Here is an 18,865-nt window from a genome sequence, read left to right as displayed (position 1 = left end):
TCCTCTCCCACTATAAACAGGTAACTCTACTGGATAAATATAATAATTCCACACAGACCCTCCTCTTAGCTGAGTGAAAGAAACACCTCTAGGCATCAGAATTGGAGAGGAGGGCATAGAGAGGGTCTCTAAACCAGAGCTGTTAGGTTGGGTATGGGAGTTAGAGGGAGAATTGAACCCAGATAAAGGCACTCGGGGGTCTTTTTAAAAGTTATGCTAGGGCTTCCCTGGTGGCGCAGTGGTTGAGAGTCCACCTGCCGATGCAGGGGACACGGGTTCGTGCCCCGGTCTGGGAAGATCCCACATGCCGCGGAGCGGCTGGGCCCATGAGCCATGGCCGCTGGGCCTGCGCGTCTGGAGCCTGTGCTCCGCAACAGGAGAGGCCACAACAGTGAGAGGCCCGCGTACCGCAAAACAAACAAACAAACAAAAAAGCCCCAGAAATGTATTGTCTTCCAGTTCTGAGGCTGGAAGTCCAAGTCAGTGTCAACAGGGCCATGCTCCCTCAGCAGTGTGTCGGGGAGAATCCTTTCCTGCCTCTTCCTAGCTTCTGGCAGTGGCCAGCAACCCTTGGTTCTCCTTACCTTGTAGCATCGCTCTGATCTCTGCCTCTGTGGTCATGTAGCCTTCTCCCTGTGTGTCTCTTTTCCCATAACCGTCTTCCCTTCTAGAAGGACAGCAGTCGTATTGGATTTAAGAGCTCACCCTATCGACCTCATCTGAACTTGGTTATATCTGCAAAGACCCTATTGGTAAATAAGATCACGTTTCCAAGTACCAGAGGGGAGGATTTCAACTATCGGGGTTTTTTTTTTGAGGGAGAGGGACACAGTTCACCCCATAACAAGGCCTTGAGGGACAGTAAAGAGACTGCGTGTCTTGAGCAGAGTGTGTGGGGTGGAGGGGAAGGAGTTTCGGCCCATTAGGTGATGAAAGACTTCTTCTTATCAAGTGATCTCCCTCTAACAGAATGATCCATGCTTACGGTTCAAAAGGTTCACTTTGCCTGCGGTGTGGAGAGAAACTGGAGCTCTTGCGCCAGTATTAAGACATGTACCACATGACTACATGAGTTCATTTTCTCCTAAGGGTTCTAATTCTTTTTGAGATCATATTGGGCAAGAGTGTTTTTCTCCAGAGAGGGCTCTGCCCCCAGGGTGGTGGGAGGGTCCCTCCAGAGCATTTCTGGTCTGCCTCTGCCTGGACTGCAGGGTCCCGCCAGTCTTAGATGGGGTTTATGTACATTTCTTGGCTTGGTAGTGCTGCTCCTCGCAGATACATTCAAACCAGGAAAGTTGACTTTTTCCAGCAAGCTTTCATTCCCTGTCCAGAGCCCTGGGCAGATGGCAGTCTTCCATGTCCTTCTCTGGGCTACAGGGCCAGTTTTCTAGATTCCACAGAAGGGCCAGCCCCTCAAGTCCCTGTTTCATGCAGGGAGGGGTCTATGGTCCACTTTCCTGTCTGAGTGTAGGGTGGGCATTGTAGGAGCTGCGTACATGATGTGCTCACTTTGTGAAAATTCGTAGTGTTGCACACTTATGATGTGTGCCCTTTTTTGTACGAATAGTATACTTTAGTATAACTTTTTTTTTTTTTTTTTGCGGTACGCGGGCCTCTCACTGTTGTGGTCTCTCCCGTTGCGGAGCACAGGCTCCGGACGCGCAGGCTCAGCGGCCATGGCTCACGGGTCCAGCCGCTCTGCGGCACGTGGGATCTTCCCAGACCGGGGCACGAACCCATGTCCCCTGCATCGGCAGGCGGACTCTCAACCACTGCGCCACCAGGGAAGCCTCCATTTTTGTTGTTTTAAGCAGCCTGGTTTCTGGTATTTTGTTCCAGCAGCCCTGGGGAACTAATACAAGCCTCAAATGTGTTGCAGCACTTTCTGATCCCTTTGCTTGCAAAGCCCTTCCACAGAGAACCTCCCTCACTCCCCACAGGCCCCTGTTCAACTGACACCTTTGCGGAGAGGCCCTGTCCCACTGCACCCCCGAAACTAACATTTCCTGCCTCTCTCCATTCCTTTGCCTCGTTTATTATTTTTCTTCATGGTTCCTAGTCATAGCTAACCTTACGGTATATATCTTTTGTTTATTGCCTGACTTGCCTTCTAGAATGTAAGTTGCATGAAAGTAGAGATAGTCCAATTCATTGCTGTAATGCTCAGTGCCCACCACGTGCCTGACCTGGGCGTGCCCTCCATACATATTTGTTTCATAAATGAATGAGCTACTTGAGAGTACAGTTTATTTTTTTTTATCCTTCCCAGTATCCGATATAACACTTTGCTCATAGTAGACTCTCAGAAAATATGTGCAGATGAACTAATAAACCCATCATCACTAGTGGGCTTAAGGCTCTGCGTGGTTAAGAGTGGCAGTCAAAATGCACATCGCATTGGCCTGCATTTGGTGGCCTCTTTGCTTAAAACAATTGTGGGGACAATCGGTCAGGTTCCTCTGAGTAATCATCAGAGCTCACCATTTGTCTGCTTCACGCAGCCACTGTTTCTCTTGCACTGAATGCCCCCATCCTCGCCCAGTTGTTCTGATTAAGGAGACAGAATTGAGTAATCTAAATTTAGTTTGTGTAGCTCAGAGGTGCCAATCATGGCAAATAATGAATTAGGGGATCTCACCCCCCCTTTCCTGAAGCACTGAGCTGAAACCAACAAATTCATTTTATTTAGGATCACAGGCTGAACTCTGAGTGCTGTCTGAGAAGTGCTGTCTGAGAAGTGCTGTCTGAGAAGAGAATGCTTTCTTCACTAATTAAGTCACCAGAGCTCAGGCAAACCCTCTCCCAGGTGGTGGGAGGGCTGCTTATCTGAGTTGGCCCAGAGAATGTGCTTTCTGTTTGTTAAGGGAAGTGGTTATAATTTTGGTACAGATATTTAAGCCAGAAAAAAATGCATTTATATACACATACATATGTGTATATATACATAAAAATATTATATACATATATATATAAATCTCATATAGTTTTATAAACTTCTTTAGCCTTTCAAGGGCTTTCTGGATTTCTTAGTAAAACCCATATTTAGAATTCACATCTTCTGATTTAAGGGCTGTGTTTTCCTATCAGTTTGGAAAAGGACGCATATAAAGCATATTTTATCTGTTTTCACTTCAAAAGAACATAAAAATTTAGTCACTGAAAAGCTGTTGTATTTGATGCTTTTTGTAAGAAATGAGCCATAGATTAGAAATAACAAATGTCACGAAGAGCTCTTTGGGGAAAAATAATGAAGTTCTGTTTCCATTTGTAACCTATGAGTCTTAATATGTGTGTCGGGAGGTTTTATACATGAGTATAATTTTGAATGAGTTTTTTAAGAGTCAGTAAAAGGAAAATGAATGAAATGGTGCTGATTCATTTTTTAAAATGTTATTATGTTGATATATTTAATAAAGCATGGTTTGCTAGTTCCTTTCTTTTTTCTGGCCAGATACAAATTTAACTTGCCCCAATGTTGATTACATGAGATTTGGCACCTTTATGCCTTGTCACTAATCATCAGCATATCCCTGGGAGGGACCAGTGCTATCTCCACTTAGCAGGAGCGGTACAGCACCCGGGATGGAAGGGTGACTTATCCTGAGCCTCCTGAGCCGAGAAGAGCCCACATAGCTCAGTCATTAAAAACCCTTGGCTTTTTCTACTTCTCTGGCCTTGTCAACACTTTTTCCAGCACAGCATTTCAAACTGTAGAGACGTTTTGTGTAGTTGATTTAAAAGCAATGGGTTTAGGCTTTAGGTAGAGGAGTATATTATCTATAAAGATCACCTCTTCAAAGGGCAAATTAAACTAATGTAATTTTCATTCTGAGAATGGAGAGCTAGCAAAATGTATAGGAAAGCAGTTGATACGAGGAGCAAGTTTTACTGTCTGTTTCTCAGGGGACACCTCTTGCCTGATTTGAAGATCATGTAGATAATATGAAAGGCAATCCATTTAACTTGACATTTTACACCAAGCTGACAACCAGAAAGAGGATCCACTTTAATAATAAATAAACGAATTCAATCAAGAGCATACATTTTAGCTACAGAAAACTGGTTTTGCACTCAATCTAGACTCCATTATCCTGGAATGTTCCACGTGGCTTGCCCCCTTACTTCCTCAGGTCTTTGCCCAAATGTCAGTGAGGTCTTCTCTGACTCATCTATTTCAAATTGCACTAGCCTCCCCTCCCTCATCTCCCTTACATAGCTTCATTCTTTCTAACGCTCATCATCACCCTAAATACTACATTGTGATTATTTTCTGTCTCTCCCCTAATCCCTATGTAAGCCCCTTGTCTGCTCTGTTCACTGCTGTTTTCCCAGTGCACACAGTAGGTGCTCAATACTTGTTCAGTGAATGAAAGTATGGTGCCTGACACCTTTCTATTCCAAAGGTTGGTCTTGTACTTCGAGACGCACTGAGCGTTAGGGCTAGATGGGCGGGCGGAGGTGTGGGAATGTAGCAAGGGCTAGAAATGAGGGGGGCACCTGTTCTGTGCGTGGGATTGGGGCCAGGCAGTCACCCTGCGAAGGTGCACAGACATGATACTGACGAACCTCACCGTACCAGCCCTCCAAAAAATGCGTTTGCCGGACTCGCCTTCACTTTTCCTAATGCTATTACGTTAGCAGTCTAATGTTTGCTTTCTGGTCCCAGCTGTCAAACTCTGCTGCATAGACATACTACAGAGGAACTTAACAAGTATGTCATGAGTGTCTGATATAAAATAAGTCCTTTTCTCATTCTGAAAACAAAGCAAAATAAAACAGGGTCGGGGGGGCTTCTTTGGGGGCGCAGTGGTTGAGAGTCCGCCTGCCGATGAAGGGGACGCGGGTTCGTGCCCGGTCCGAGAGGGTCCCACATGCGGCGGAGCGGCTGGGCCCGTGAGCCATGGCTGCTGAGCCTGCGCGTCCGGAGCCTGTGCTCCGCAGCGGGAGAGACCACAACAGTGAGAGGCCCGCGTACCGCAAAAAACAAACAAACAAACAAACAAAAAACCCGGGTCGGTACAGTTGTGCTGTAACTAGGCCACAAAACTGGAGAATTGAGGCAAAAGCATTGTCATATGTAAGTGATAGTAGTGGAAATGTCAAGAAAGTTCTTTGCGTTGTCGTGGCTGCAGTTCCTGCCTTGGTCAGGTGGGCGCATGCAACCAGGGCGTTCGTTCAGGGCGACCCGCACGGATTTTTGGTGGTTTGGGTGGAAGGTGCCCATTGCACAGCCTGGGACCCTTTCTTACCCTGGGGACCTCGCTGAAGCGGGGCGGGCTCCCGGGGAGGGGCGTGTCTTCACCTGGCCCCGCCCCTGAAGCCCCGCCCCGGCCCGGCACCAATGAGCGGGCGCACAGCCCGGGCGCAGGGCGTGGCCGCGCCTGATAAGGAGGCGTGGGTGGTGGGTGCTGAGGTCTGCTGTTAGCCGTTGGTGGGGCCCGCGTCTGGGTGTGCTGCAGCGGGAGGAACCCAGGTCCCGGGCCGAGGCTGCCCCGGGAATGGTTTTAGTCAGCACAAACATGGCTGCGGCCCTGCGATCTGCGGGCGTCCTGCTCCGCGATCGGCGTAAGTGGGGCTGTCGCGGCCGCCGCCGAGGCGGGGACAGCGGGCAGCTGGCGCCGGGGTCCCCGGGCCTGGGAACTTCCAAGGAGCGGCGGCGGGCTGCGCAGGAAGCTGCCCGCGACGGGGCGAGGGGCGGAGAAGGGATCCGGAAAGGGGCGCTCCCCTGGGAGGGGCGAGAGTGGGGTACGTTGGTCCCCCGAGGACCCTGAGAGGCCGCGGAGAGGGGTCCCGGAGTCACATCGGTCAGCTGGGTGGCCGTGAGCAGTGGCTGAATTTCTCAGAGCCTTAGTTCTTATCTGTAAAATAAGAATAATGATAGTCTCAGGATTGTTGTGATTTTGGGAGGCAGAGTGTGTTAAGGGCCTGCCACAGAGACAGTACCGTTGGCATCATTATCCTCATTATCACCATGGGCATCTACCCTGGGGTTCCCTCTCTGGTGGTGGAGGTCACACTGTGCCCACTGCTGCCCTGGCCCCTGGCATCACCCGGTGCTCACTTGTCCTTGGCAGCAGGACCCACCTCGGGGCAGCTCAGGCTAGTATTTTCTAGAGTTATTTGGAGAAGAAATAAGACCCATGGACAACCCCACACGTTTCTGATACAGACGTGAATGTAAGTTGTGTCCACAGGATGAGCAAACGGGACTCTGGTTCAGACACACCTGGCTGGGTCACTAGCTCTGCAGCATTCCTGTGACCCCCCTGAGTGAGGCATTCACCCCAGCTTGAACTTTGCTAAACATAAAAGAAGGTAATACCTCATAGGCTTGCCGTGAAGATTAGCAGGATACAGGTAAAGCCTGTAGCACAGTCCCTGGCACACAGTAGATACATAGATAACCTCAAAATGTTCAGTTATTAGTATGTAAAAGGCTGCCACCTACTAAGATGCTTAATTTGTATATTTGAATGATGACTGGACACAGACCTGACTTATTTTTCTAAGAAGTTCCCTAATTCATCAATCTGTCACCTACTGAGAAGGAGTGGAGAGTCCACTCTGAACCTCCATATCTTATTACAGGTGCCTTTGTTGGGAAAATAATAAGGACCCAGTGTCCAATGACAATCAGGTCACTAAGGGCATTGGGAGACGAAAGACATTATCTTTTAAGAAAAGGAAGCACAGTGCCAGTAATGGGGCTGAAAGAAGTATCAAATTAGTCTTTTCTTTCACTGACCCTTCCTGTGGCAAAGAAAGTCTGACAGGCTCTAGAGTTGAGGTCATAAAACAATATGAGAAACTTTAAATGCTTTGTTGTCCAGGTTATAAGTAACCAAGTGGAAGGATTCAGAAACCACAGCAGAAGTAGATTTGAAGTTCAATTGAATTACAGACTCTGATTTTAGATGTAGTTATAATACTTTAATTATCTTGTTTTATATGAAGGGATTAACATCTGGGTTAGAAAAAATTGAGTAGTATTTCTCAAAATGAATTCTCAAAGTAGAAAAGCAAAGTTTTACACTCTTATGTTTTTAGCATAGTACAGAATTAATAAGAAGCTCCCTAGTATATATGTATATAGTATATATGTGTATTTTAGAAAGTTAATAGAATAAAGAATTATTGTTTCTTTGTGAAGTTTTCTTTCCAGATTTTTTACGTTAGGCATATATGTCTTTTGTAATTGGAAAAAAACAAATCTAGAATAATAAAAAAGAAAATCAGTGTTTAAATTAATACACGAGAACATTCTGGCTCCATACTAGAAAAATAACAATTTTTTTCTTAAATCCTCCCCTCGCCAAGTGTTTATTAATAGTTACAATACAGAACCTTATTTCTGTTAATTTTTAAAATGATACTCATGTTTGTAAGGACCTTTTGAAATAATCTTCATCTCCTGTGTGATAGAAAAGGGCTTTATTAGGTACTTGTGTATCTTGTTTTCTACCCTCCCACGTACCACCCCCAAGCATCCAAAATATTAAATAATTGTTTTGGAGAATCACTTGATACCCATGAACTTCTTAAGTCAAAGGTATACTTTTGAATGATTCACCTATTGGGTGTGTCCAGGAATTAATGAAGTTTTGTTTTCTTACATCATCTTTTCTGCATATCCCTTGGTTTTATAGCTTTTATTGTTTGTAGGCCTTCCAAAGGTAGACCAGTTGTCCATGCTAAGAGTAGGGTTAGAATTACCTGGTCTTAGTTCATAAGTGGGCAGATCCTTACTATTGAGTGTTCTTACTTCATGTATTGTGCCAGACACTGTTCTTGGGGCTGGACATAGATCTTTAAAAATTTTCCTAATCTTTACAACAGCCCTGCAAGTTTGGCCTTATCACTATTTTACAGATGAGAAAAGTGAGGCTTGGAGTAGCTCAGTGAGTTGCCCAATTACTGTCACACAGCTTGTTTGGTCCTATCTGGAATTTCTGCTCAGATCTCTCTAGCTCCAGAACACACACTCTACACCACACGATGGTGCCTGTGCCTTCGAATTTCTCTTAAGCTGTGAGCTGAGTGTATTCAGGAGTCTCAATTGGTTCTTTGAATAATTACTTTAAACTCCTTTAGCTAGATTAATACTAATCATTTGGTAGGAGATACTCTGCTTTTCTAGAGTCTTCAGATCATCAAGGGAGAGGAGTGTTTTAGAGAAGTCCTTGAGAGGTGGGTGTGTTAACCCTATGTCCTGAGCAGAAAGGATCCATCATTAGCAGCATCACCTTCTTTGAGAATTTATTTAACCTCAGAGAAGAGAATTTTGTAAGTAGAGGGCATGGCAATAGTTTTCGGCAGCTTGAAAAGCTACCAGCTCCCAAACTGTACTAAGCAATGCTAATGTACTGGTTGGAGACTCTAGTCTCATCCTTATTCCCCAACCCCGCCCCACCCCCTTTTAAAGTTTGCAGGAGGAAATCTTATATTACCAGCAGTCAAATTATGTAATGCCAAAGTTCTATCCTGACACCCCATGGAATCTGATATAACCTCATTTATATAAGGAATTGCAGACATCGCAGCTTGATTGAGAACCTGGTTAAATCTCATCGTGCAGTTCAGAATTGAACTTGGCTGAAATAAGGAGATGTGTGTTGGTTTGAGACTTCATGTGAGCGGAATTGAAGTTCTTTATGTCAATCTTTGCACTTCCGTTTTGAGTTAAGGATTATTCAGCTCAAGCTCACGTAATTGGCTCTGTTGGGAATGTGCACAATCTGGATAGCTGGAAATCTAAGTGGCCTGGAAATATCATTCTCCTATATTTTATAGACCTGCTAGGTGATAAAAAAAAAAAAGAAAAAAATCAGAGAAATTGTAGTCCCTATGCTCTAGACACGTAGCAAGGAAAATAATACTGGTACCAATTATATGAGGCAGGCCCTGTGAAGAGTGCTTCACTGGTCTTATCTGCTGTAATCTTTACAAGGATCCAGATAGCAGGGTTCCACCATTTTACAGCTGGGGAAACTAAGGCTCAGAAAGATTACAACGCAGCCCCAGTTACATTACTAGTAAGTGGCAGAACTGGATTCAGAGTCGGGTCCGTTGGTCCACACCCCGGGTTCCTCACCAGGACACCTTTGACTTGTAAGTAGGAGGAGGGTAGGAGACTGATCTCAGGCTGGTTTCAGACCCGCTGGTTTGAGACTGGGGAAGGGAGGTTGTGTGTATACTGTGGGGCACGGTAGTAACTACTGTCCTGCATTGCCATCTTGAGTACCTACTGTGTGGTTTCAGTTTAATTTCACTCTGTGTTGTTTAAGGCTGAATACCCTTCATGCTATAACTGGGTATGGCCCATGGACTCCTCGATTCAGATAGGCTCTCCAGGCCCACAGCTAACTTTGTGGTGCCCAGGACAAGACCCGTATACAGCAAGCTAACAGACTGTGAATTATGTTCTGTTCTGCTGTGCTGACAAATAGAACTTGCTAACGGCCTGGAACGGTGAACTCTTGAACTCTTCACAGTTCCGACAGAAATGCCGCGGCCTTGAGAAAGTTGCCTCGGGCGGGCAAACTTCCTTTCTTCTCTTCCCACTCCTGGCCTGCCCGGCATGGTGAAGAGTCTTGTGCATACTCCAGTGTGTATGTATGTTCAAGCTCCATTCTTGACCCAATGAACAGCCACCAGTTGGCTACCCTTCAGATCAAGAATTGCTTATACTGATGGTGCGATCTGCCATCAGGAGGATGGATGCAGGAAAGAGGCCTGCGCCAGACCCTGGAAGTGGAGCTTTTGGGGCAGGGAATTCTGAGGTCCTGGGTCCTGGGAACCTGGTCAGGAATGGGGGGGCATGGACTCTGGGGGTCCATGAATCCTTGGCCATGCAGATGGCATACCCCATGGGGCAGGGGGCAGTAGGAGGCGGACCAGAATCGGCCCTTGAAAGCAGATCGCCTCCGTCCCCCGGCCCGTGTCAGAGTCCAAGGGCAGTTCTGGGGTTCTTAGTTCTGGTACCATATTGGAGAAGGCTAGGAGGCAGCTATGAGATCTGTGCAAGTGGTGGAAAACTGGCCCAGTTTCCACTCCTTAAATCAGTGGCTCTTGACCTTTTCTGCAGGCTCCTTACCTTTCATATGAGCAGTATGCTGCCATCATAACATGCAGTGATCTCATGAGGGGTCATATCAAAAGCGGCGGCCAAGGCAGTGAGAGGGGGTGTGTGTGGCTTCTAAAAAGGCTCCATGCGAGTCCTGTAAGCCATCCTAGGGGACGCCATCCCACCCCCTCAGAGAGGTCTTAAGAGCCTTCACCCACCTGCAGTGAAATGCTGGGGAAATCACCTCTGCTGTAGCATCTCTTCAAATTTTAGATCCAGGAATTATGTTCTGAGGGCCTCTTCAAAAGCAATTATTTTCCAGCTAGATTTCATGCTGCCACTTTAATTTTGTCACAGTGGTATATGGTGGCTCAAGGGCCTGTCAGCCACGGAGGTGCCAGTCGGGTGCAGCCACAGCAGCAGCCGCCACAGAAACAGCCCAACGTGCCAGAAGCCCCAGATCTCAAGTTCAGCCGGGGAACAGGTATGAGTCTAATTTTAGGTACTAATAAGGATTTCTCTTTCTTGATGCAAGCACCGGTGGATACCAGCTACCTAGGAGGAGAGGTGTTGGGAAAACCCAGTATGTAAGGAGTGGTATGTTATTTTCTTGGCTTCCTTTCAATAGCTGTTAAACTTATAGATTTCACCCCCAATTAAGGCTTTAAAAGTGTTTTTGAATTTTGACAGATTTTTACATTTTCCATTAAAATTTTTTCCCCAGCTTTATTGAGGTCTGGTTGACAAATAAAAATCCCACAGGGCTTTTGTTAAAGGACACAGAGTTGAGTACAAACAGTCTTCAAATCGTGTGGGAATTTAGTTTTGGAATATGTCCCATAACAGAAATTATGTGTATGCTGGAAATATGTTTATGAACCTAACATATTATACTTATGAAATACATCTCCTGTGCAGGAAAAGGAATAACTAATCCACCAAGAATTTCTGTAGTAAACTGTTAATGCAGTGAATATTATTGTAAATGACATAATGTGATTTACAGTTTATTAAAGAAACAATGTACGTTCCCTACCTCACCTCTGCTGTTTGCGGGTGGATGTCAGCAGGCATGGCGTTGCTACTGGGTGTCCTCTTCAATATCAGAGGCCACAGCTGTTTTCAAGTCTTCCTCTGGTACAGAGGCAACAGAAGACTGTAAAGGTCGCTTTTTAGATGAGTACACAGATAGGAGTAATGCACTTTAACACTGGGCAGAGAGAAAGTAGCTGTGAACTATTAACGCCTTGACCTTTCTGGTAGACCAGATGTTCCACGAGAGCTTTATAGCTTTGAAAATAGTCATATTTTGTGTTTGTTACTTTTCATTGTGTGACCCTGGGTATGATGATGGAGCACTTAGTGAACTGAGGTTTGTTGGGGATAGGGCAGTAGGGTGGGGTCCCAAATCATCTCCTTTCGACTCTCGGGCCTCCTGAAAAACCACATGTGGGAAGGGAGACAGGAAGCACAGACACTGTCTCCATCCTGGGGGCATGCCCAGCAGGACGCCACTCCTCCTTGCCCCCCAAGGCCCCTCTTTTCTCACCTCAGCCATAGTACAAAGTGCTTCAAGTATTTAGGGTTTGGGGTAAGTATTTGGTATAAACTGAAGAACTGATTGGATGTGGAACCCTGGGAGAAAAATTATTTCATTACTATGTTATCCTAGTGGCAAAAGTCAACAACATAAATCGCCTTAAGATTAAATTATTAAAATTGGATAAAAATCTAAAAACACTCCCAAATTCTAGTAAGTAACTTTATATCATATTTATACAAAAGAAATCAGTTCATTTTAGAAAATACAGACAGGAAAAAAAAAATCACTGATAATCTCACTACCCAGTATTTTGTCTCTATACCTGTATCTATTAATATTTACTCAGTATATTTTATCAAAATGTGATAATACTACATATATTATTTTTATAACTTCCTCTTTTTATTTAATGTCTACCACATAACTATAAAAAGTCTACATAATTTTAATAGCCTAAGAGTATTTTATTAAATCTTAATTTATTTATCCAATCTCATGTTATGGGGCACATAGGTTATTTCTGGGTTTTAAATATTAGAGATGATGAAGTGGTGAGTGTCTTTGTGAGTCATTCTGATGCCAGATATGATGAAGGCCTTGTGCTGCTTAGTGCTCAGACTACTCTAGACAATACTACACTACAGATTTGTCCGCAAAGGGCTGAATGGTACATGTTTTCAGCCTTTGTGGGCCATTTGGTCTTGTTTGCTGCTATTCACCTCCCCCATCGTAATGTGAGAGCAGCCACAGATGATACGTAAACAAATGAGTGGAACTCTGTTCCAATAAAACGTTTTTTTAAAAAATTAACTTGGGTTTCCCTGGTGGCACAGTGGTTGGGAGTCCGCCTGCCGAGGCAGGGGACACGGGTTCGTGCCCCGGTCCGGGAAGATCCCACATGCTGCGGAGCGGCTGGGCCCATGAGCCATGGCCACTGAGTCTGCGTGTCTGGAGCCTGTGCTCCGCAACGGGAGAGGCCACAACAGTGAAAGGCCCACATACTGCAAAAAAAAAAAAAAAAAAAAAAAAAAATTAACTTATTTTATTTATTTATTTTTGGCTGTGTTGGGTCTTTGTTGCTGTGCGTGGGCTTTCTCTCGTTGCAGCGAGCGGAGGCTACTCTTCGTTGCGATGCGTGTGCTTCTCATTGCAGTGGCTTCTCTTGTTGCAGAGCACGTGCTCTAGGCGCACGGGCTTCAGCAGCTGTGGCTCGTGGGCTCTAGAGCGCAGGCTCAGTAGTTGTGGCACATGGGCTTCGTTGCCCCGTGGCATGTGGGATCTTCCCAGACCAGGGCTCGAACCCGTGTCCCCTGCATTGGCAGGCAGATTCTTAACCACTGAGCCACCAGGGAAGCCCTGTTCCAATAAAACTTTATTTACAAAAGCAGGCAGGGGGTGTGTGGACAAATTTGGCCCATGGACTGGAGTTTGCCAAACCCTGTTCTAGAGGCAGCATAGATCCTCTGGCCAATTACATCTTGGAGATTTAATGAAGAGCTGGGATTTGTTTTTTTATCTTGATGATGACTATATATAGTAGAATAGAATTAATCTGTTCCTTTGTTAATTGATGAGCTTAAGTTTTGGTTTGTCCAATTAATAGTTCAAAGGAAAAACCTCATATTTTGAGAGTGCAAGAATATAAATGGCAAAGTGTGGCCACCTTTTCAAATGAGAAGCTTTCAATATGTTTGCCGTATACGCTTTTACATTCAAACAAGGGGAACTTGACCATTCAGACCTTGGTGTCAGATGTTCTGTGTCTGGAGGGGAGAAGAGACAGCAACCCTTGACTAAAGCTTTGCAGTTCACATTCGGGAATAGAGGGATGTTGGACTCGGGCTTCCTAATGCCCCATTCCTCATGCACAACACAGTTTTGAATTAAGTGCAAGCGTATTTAGGTATTTTCAAATCGTATGTTTCTTTCATGTATAAGATCAACACGGTTTGCAAAACATGGGTTTGCAGGGCAGAGGAACATCCCATTTAAAGCCACTCTTGTTCTGAGCTCAGGTGTTATAGACGAAAAACAGTTCTAAATCCCATTTGCACATTGATGCCCTCTGTGGCTTAGGTAAGTCTCTTAGCGTGGGGTTTCTTAACCAGTAATCTGTTAACTGGCAGCAATCCATGGAAAAATGCACTTAATTTATTGTGAGTCACAGCTTTTGAGGGTGAGACACAGAATCCCAGAACACCAGTGGCCTAAGTAGAAAGATTAAGGGAATATTACAATTTCACAATATAATGAATCTGGAATTTTCAGGTATCAAGAAAACAAAACACCAGTTTGTTAATTCATTGATAGGACTTCTGGCCCAAGGGGGTAGAAAAGTTATGGAACAACAACTTCAAAGTGGTTGCTTGGTTTAGTAAAAAGAGATTAAACCCCTTTCCTCTAGCACAGTGGTTCTGAACAGAGGGTGGGATGGGGGATCAATTTTGTCCCTGGGACATATTTGGCAATGTCTGGAGACATTTTTTGGTTGTCACAGCTGGGGTAGGGTGTGTGCTATTGCCATCTAGTAAGTAGAGGCCAAGGTTGCCGCTAAACCTCCTACAAAGCACAAGGCAGTCGCACAACAAAGGATTATCCAGCCCCCAATGTCAGCAGTGCTGAGGTCAAGAAACCCTGGCCTAAGACAATGATGTGAAAAGTGGACTTGGTTAATCTATATAATGGGGTCTAAAGTAGAAAATCCCTGAGTTCATTGTAATGCAGCACTTCCCTTTCCCCAGGAATTGGTTCTTATTTTGAAACTTAGGCTGAGAATTCAGATTTCTACTTCATCCACCTACACTATGTTTTTTTTTTTTTTTTACACGGTACACGGACCTCTCACTGTTGTGGCCTCTCCCGTTGCGGAGCACAGGCTCCGGACGCGCAGGCTCAGCGGCCATGGCTCACGGGCCCAGCCGCTCTGGCATGTGGGACCTTCCCTGACCGGGGCACGAACCCGTGTCCCCTGGATCGGCAGGCGGACTCTCAACCACTGCGCCACCAGGGAAGCCCTCAAAATAACTTTTTGAGGTAATTGGTGGACTCTCTAATTTACAGATGAGGAAACTTAAGCTTGGAGAGATCAGGTAACCTGTGTAGGCACGAGGCAGTCATATGAACAAGTGTTTCCGCCTCAGGACAATTTTAGGTTTACACCTTGACCCTCAGTCCCCAAAGAATGGGATCTTTGATCAGGGCTGACAGTTTAATAGAGGAATATTTGGAGCCCAGGGAAAGTCCAGGGATAGGCATGGAGCCAGGAGGTGAAGGTCAGAGTCTGAGCTGGGACCTTGGACTGTGCAGAGCTGGAGGCCTCATGTGTTTACTGTGATGGCAGTGAAGAGATCTGTAGCTTTTCATCTTTGCATTGAACAGATTAGATGAGAGTTTGCTGGAAGAAACAAAATTCTACCCTAGAAGTCTTACAAATCCACTGTTGCCTTTTGATTTACGTAGGAAGCCGAAAACTGGAATATTAATGCTGAACATGGGAGGCCCTGAAACCGTCGGAGAAGTTCACGACTTCCTCCTGAGGCTCTTCTTGGATCGAGACCTCATGACACTTCCTGTTCAAAAGTAAGATACATGTAAATGCCTATACTTATCCATAACCTGTGCAGTGCATTTTGCCTTCCATGTATCTCAGTTCTGTAGTGAAAAAATAAATAAATAAACGGTTTTAGCGCACATCTGGTAGTGCTGGAGCAGCATTATTATTTTCTATTAGTTATGAGAAGGCTATGATGTAAGAAGAATTGTAGGGGAGAGAGAAAGCAAGTTAGCAAGGATTCCCCTTGGGCCGTTTCCTCCCCAGAGCTCTGGAAATTGCAGAGGTCTGGACACAGCTGAAGGAGCCTTAAATATGTATGTGTACTTGGTACTTAACTGTCTAACACTCAGGGAAGCAGTGAGTATTATTCATTCGTGCTGTGAAACTGAGTTCTTGCTGTCCTTCCCTTCCTTTCATTCTTCCCTCCCTCCTTTCTCTTCTTTCTTTCTTTTTTTTGAGATATGATTGATATTTGTTGTATATTTTGATGTATAGGACTGAGCTTCACAATATCTTTTTTTAAAAATTGGAGTATAATTGCTTTACAATGTTGTGTTAGTTTCTGCTGCACAGGGAAGTGAGTCAGCTATATGCATACACGTATCCCCTCCCTCTTGGACCTCCCTCCCACCCCCCTCCCCTATCTCACCCATCTAGGTCATCACAGAGCACCCAGCATAGGGTTTTTTAATTAAAAAATTTATATATGCATATGATAAAAAATTGCAAATAGTTATTAAGTGTTTATAGTAAAAAGCAGGTGTTTCTTTCCCCTTGGACTCCAGCCTCCCACTTACCCACCCCGGAGGTAAGCACTGTTAGGTCCAGAAATAGTCCAGGCACATCCAGGTGTATATATACATACACACACACACACACACACACACACACACACATTCCCCCCTTTTTTTACACAAACGTGAATGTACTTATGTACATCATTTGGCACTTTGCTATTTTTTTTTGAAACTTAATTTTTCTTGGAGATTATTCCATAACAGATTATATAGATCTGGCTCATTCTGTTTTCATGACTGTATGGAATTGCATTGTATGGTCATACCTTAATTTATTTAACCAGTGCCTCACTGACGGACACTTAGATTGTTTTCAGTGTTACAGTGAACATCTTGTGCATACATCTTTGCTCACGTGGGCAAGTGTATCATAGGATTAACATGCATTTTCTTAAATAAGAGGGCTGCACGCTGCCTAATGCCTTGTATGTCCTAGTTCCTATTAGGTGCAGGATCCAGAGGTGGTAAGTTAGCAGCTAGCACACAGCCACGTGCTCTGCATAGGTGTCTGGGCTCCTGAATCTTCAGGGCCTGCTGCTAGAACAGCTTGTAGGGCAGGGTGGATACTCCTCAGAGACTGTCTGGTTCTCCCTCTCTAATCTGGGCCGAAAGAGCAGGCTGGTGTCAATGACCTCGAGCTTCTGTTTTTAAAGGCTTGATCTTAATAGGCTCTTCTTAAAATTTTGCTTATCTTTTTTTTTTTTTAATTGAGTAGAAAATGTTTCTGAGGTTGCTTAGCTGGAATAAAATGATTTCAATGTTCAATGATTTAGTAAGCTGGGACCATTCATTGCCAAACGCCGAACCCCCAAAATTCAGGAGCAATACCGCAGGATTGGAGGCGGATCCCCCATCAAGATGTGGACTTCTAAGCAAGGGGAAGGCATGGTGAAGCTGCTGGATGAGTTGTCCCCGCACACAGGTATGGTGTTTCTCAACTCACATCTCACTAGGTTTGTTCTTTCAAAGTATAGTTATGAAATTCACAACACTGTTGGAAGCCAAATGCAGTTCTGGGTACCAGCAGCTCTCGATTTGCAGGGGTTCCTACATGATGCCCGGCCACTGAACTCAGTTCTTGTGGCATTTTCCTTTGTCCCCAGATGTATACCTTTTCTATTACTTCCTTATGTTACAAATAAAAAAGCTAAAGTTTTGGAACATTAGTCTCAAAAGGAAGTTGGAGGTGTGTGTTAAATTGAGCTGGATTATAAGGAAGAGGCTACCTACCATGAAAAAAACGATGCATACATCATCGTCCTGGAAAGAAATCTTTGGGAAATAGGTTGAGGCTGCTGCTATTGTTGTTTCTTTCTGTGTGGATGACTAATTTGATCAGCATTTAGAACAGAATTAGCTACCTGCTACCGCAGCCATGAGGCTCTAAGCAACTTTCAGCACCTGCTTTCAGCTCTTGGCAATACTATGATCATGAGTCATTTAAGTGCCTCATTGTGCATGGCACTAAAAAGAGGATTGCACACATCTGGTGACTGTTCTCTGAGCGCCTCTAACGCAAATTATAATGTGCAGAATGAAACATTAACTACACAAAGGACTCTAAGTGCCGTATTTAATTGCATTCAAGACACCATTGATTGCAGGACGCACCACTGGTTTTTTTTTGTTTTTTTTTGTTTTTTTTTGCGGTACGCGGGCCTCTCACTGTTGTGGCCTCTCCCGTTGCGGAGCACAGGCTCCGGATGCGCAGGCTCAGCGGCCATGGCTCACGGGCCCAGCCGCTCCCCGGAATGTGGGATCTTCCTGGACCGGGGCACGAACCCGTGTCCCCTGCATCGACAGGCGGACTCTCAACCACTGCGCCACCAGGGAAGCCCACACCATTGTTTTTATATGATACGATGACACAAGACCTCTGTCAGTTAATTTTAAGACGGTGTCTGTTGTAGACCAATATAAGGTGTTAAAACAAATACTGTGCATCTTAGGACACATGAAATGTGTTCATTGCAGACAGTTTAGGGCTCAGGATCAGGACAGTGTGACACAGTGGGGACCCTCACGGAGAGCAGCCCCGCTAGGCAGGACCAAAAGCGTTTCATTGAGCATCAGCTCGAGTTGCTCTCAGAATCCACTGTTTGTGTCACACACGGGACAAAGGGCTCCAGCCCTCGGCAGAGCATCTCACTTGGAAAATTGTTCAATTGTGCTTTTGAATATTAGGTTTGCTCCCTGCCTTCACTTGTGGCTTCAGGGCATTTCTTATACAGCTCAGCCACATGGGACACAGTGTATCTTTTAAAATGTCGGGTGAGGGACTCTTGGCTGACCTCACCTCTCACCTACCTGATGGAGAACAAACTCTCTAGTCATGAACCGCTTATCACAATAAAATGTTTAGCGTGAACCAGATCTGCAGTTGCTATGCTGTCTTCGGTGGACGAAGGCAGCAGAAAGATGCCATTTTTCCTGTTGACGTCTTAGTCTAGCACCCATCACCATAAAAGCCCTAGTAGAGCTGTCAGCCTTGAAAAAGGAGTACAGATGCATCCTTCTTTCTCTGTGGTGAGACTGCTGGCTTGTTCAGACCAGACAGGCCAGCAGTGGCCTCTGCCTCCCTGGTTGGTCTGGAAAGAGTCCCGTGGAATGACCTGGATGTACAGCAGTGTCCCACTCGCTATCAGATACCTGTTGTTGATGACCCTAGGGCATATCACCAGCCTCTGTGGCCCACGCTGGGACCCTCTGAGGCAGGCAAGTTCAATTCTGCCTTCCTCCTGCGTGGTAGGTGACCACCTCATCATTTAAGCAAGCCTGCTTTGGGGGTGTTTAATGCGGCCCAAGACCACCCACGCATTCATTCATCAGTGGCCTACTGAGTGCCCTGCGCTGGTCAGTGCTGCTACTCAAAGTTGAAAAACATGGTTTCTACTTACAAGAAGCTTCTA

At 45.3% G+C, this 18,865-nt stretch overlaps 1 protein-coding gene across 3 annotated transcripts in view; it reads left to right on the top strand.

Annotated features, from left to right (window-relative positions):
• Positions 1-5,498: 5,498 nt before the first annotated feature.
• Positions 5,499-18,865, top strand: part of FECH (ferrochelatase) — a gene marked incomplete at both ends in the record, with an annotated part of 33,096 nt that continues 19,729 nt past the window's right edge. For 2 of the 3 annotated variants that reach the window (XM_079717387.1, XM_079717386.1), the window contains 2 exons: positions 15,073-15,185; positions 16,730-16,878. In XM_079717387.1, coding sequence (XP_079573513.1) covers positions 15,088-15,185; positions 16,730-16,878 — 247 coding nt within the window. Of the gene's footprint in view, positions 5,566-10,420; positions 10,548-15,065; positions 15,186-16,729; positions 16,879-18,865 lie in introns of those variants that run through there. The other variant, XM_079717385.1, reaches the window with a different exon arrangement.

Source organism: Hyperoodon ampullatus (genome assembly GCF_949752795.1).
Source record: "Hyperoodon ampullatus genome assembly, chromosome: 13".
Taxonomy (NCBI): domain Eukaryota; kingdom Metazoa; phylum Chordata; class Mammalia; order Artiodactyla; family Ziphiidae; genus Hyperoodon; species Hyperoodon ampullatus.
This window is presented reverse-complemented; position numbering and strand designations above follow the sequence as displayed.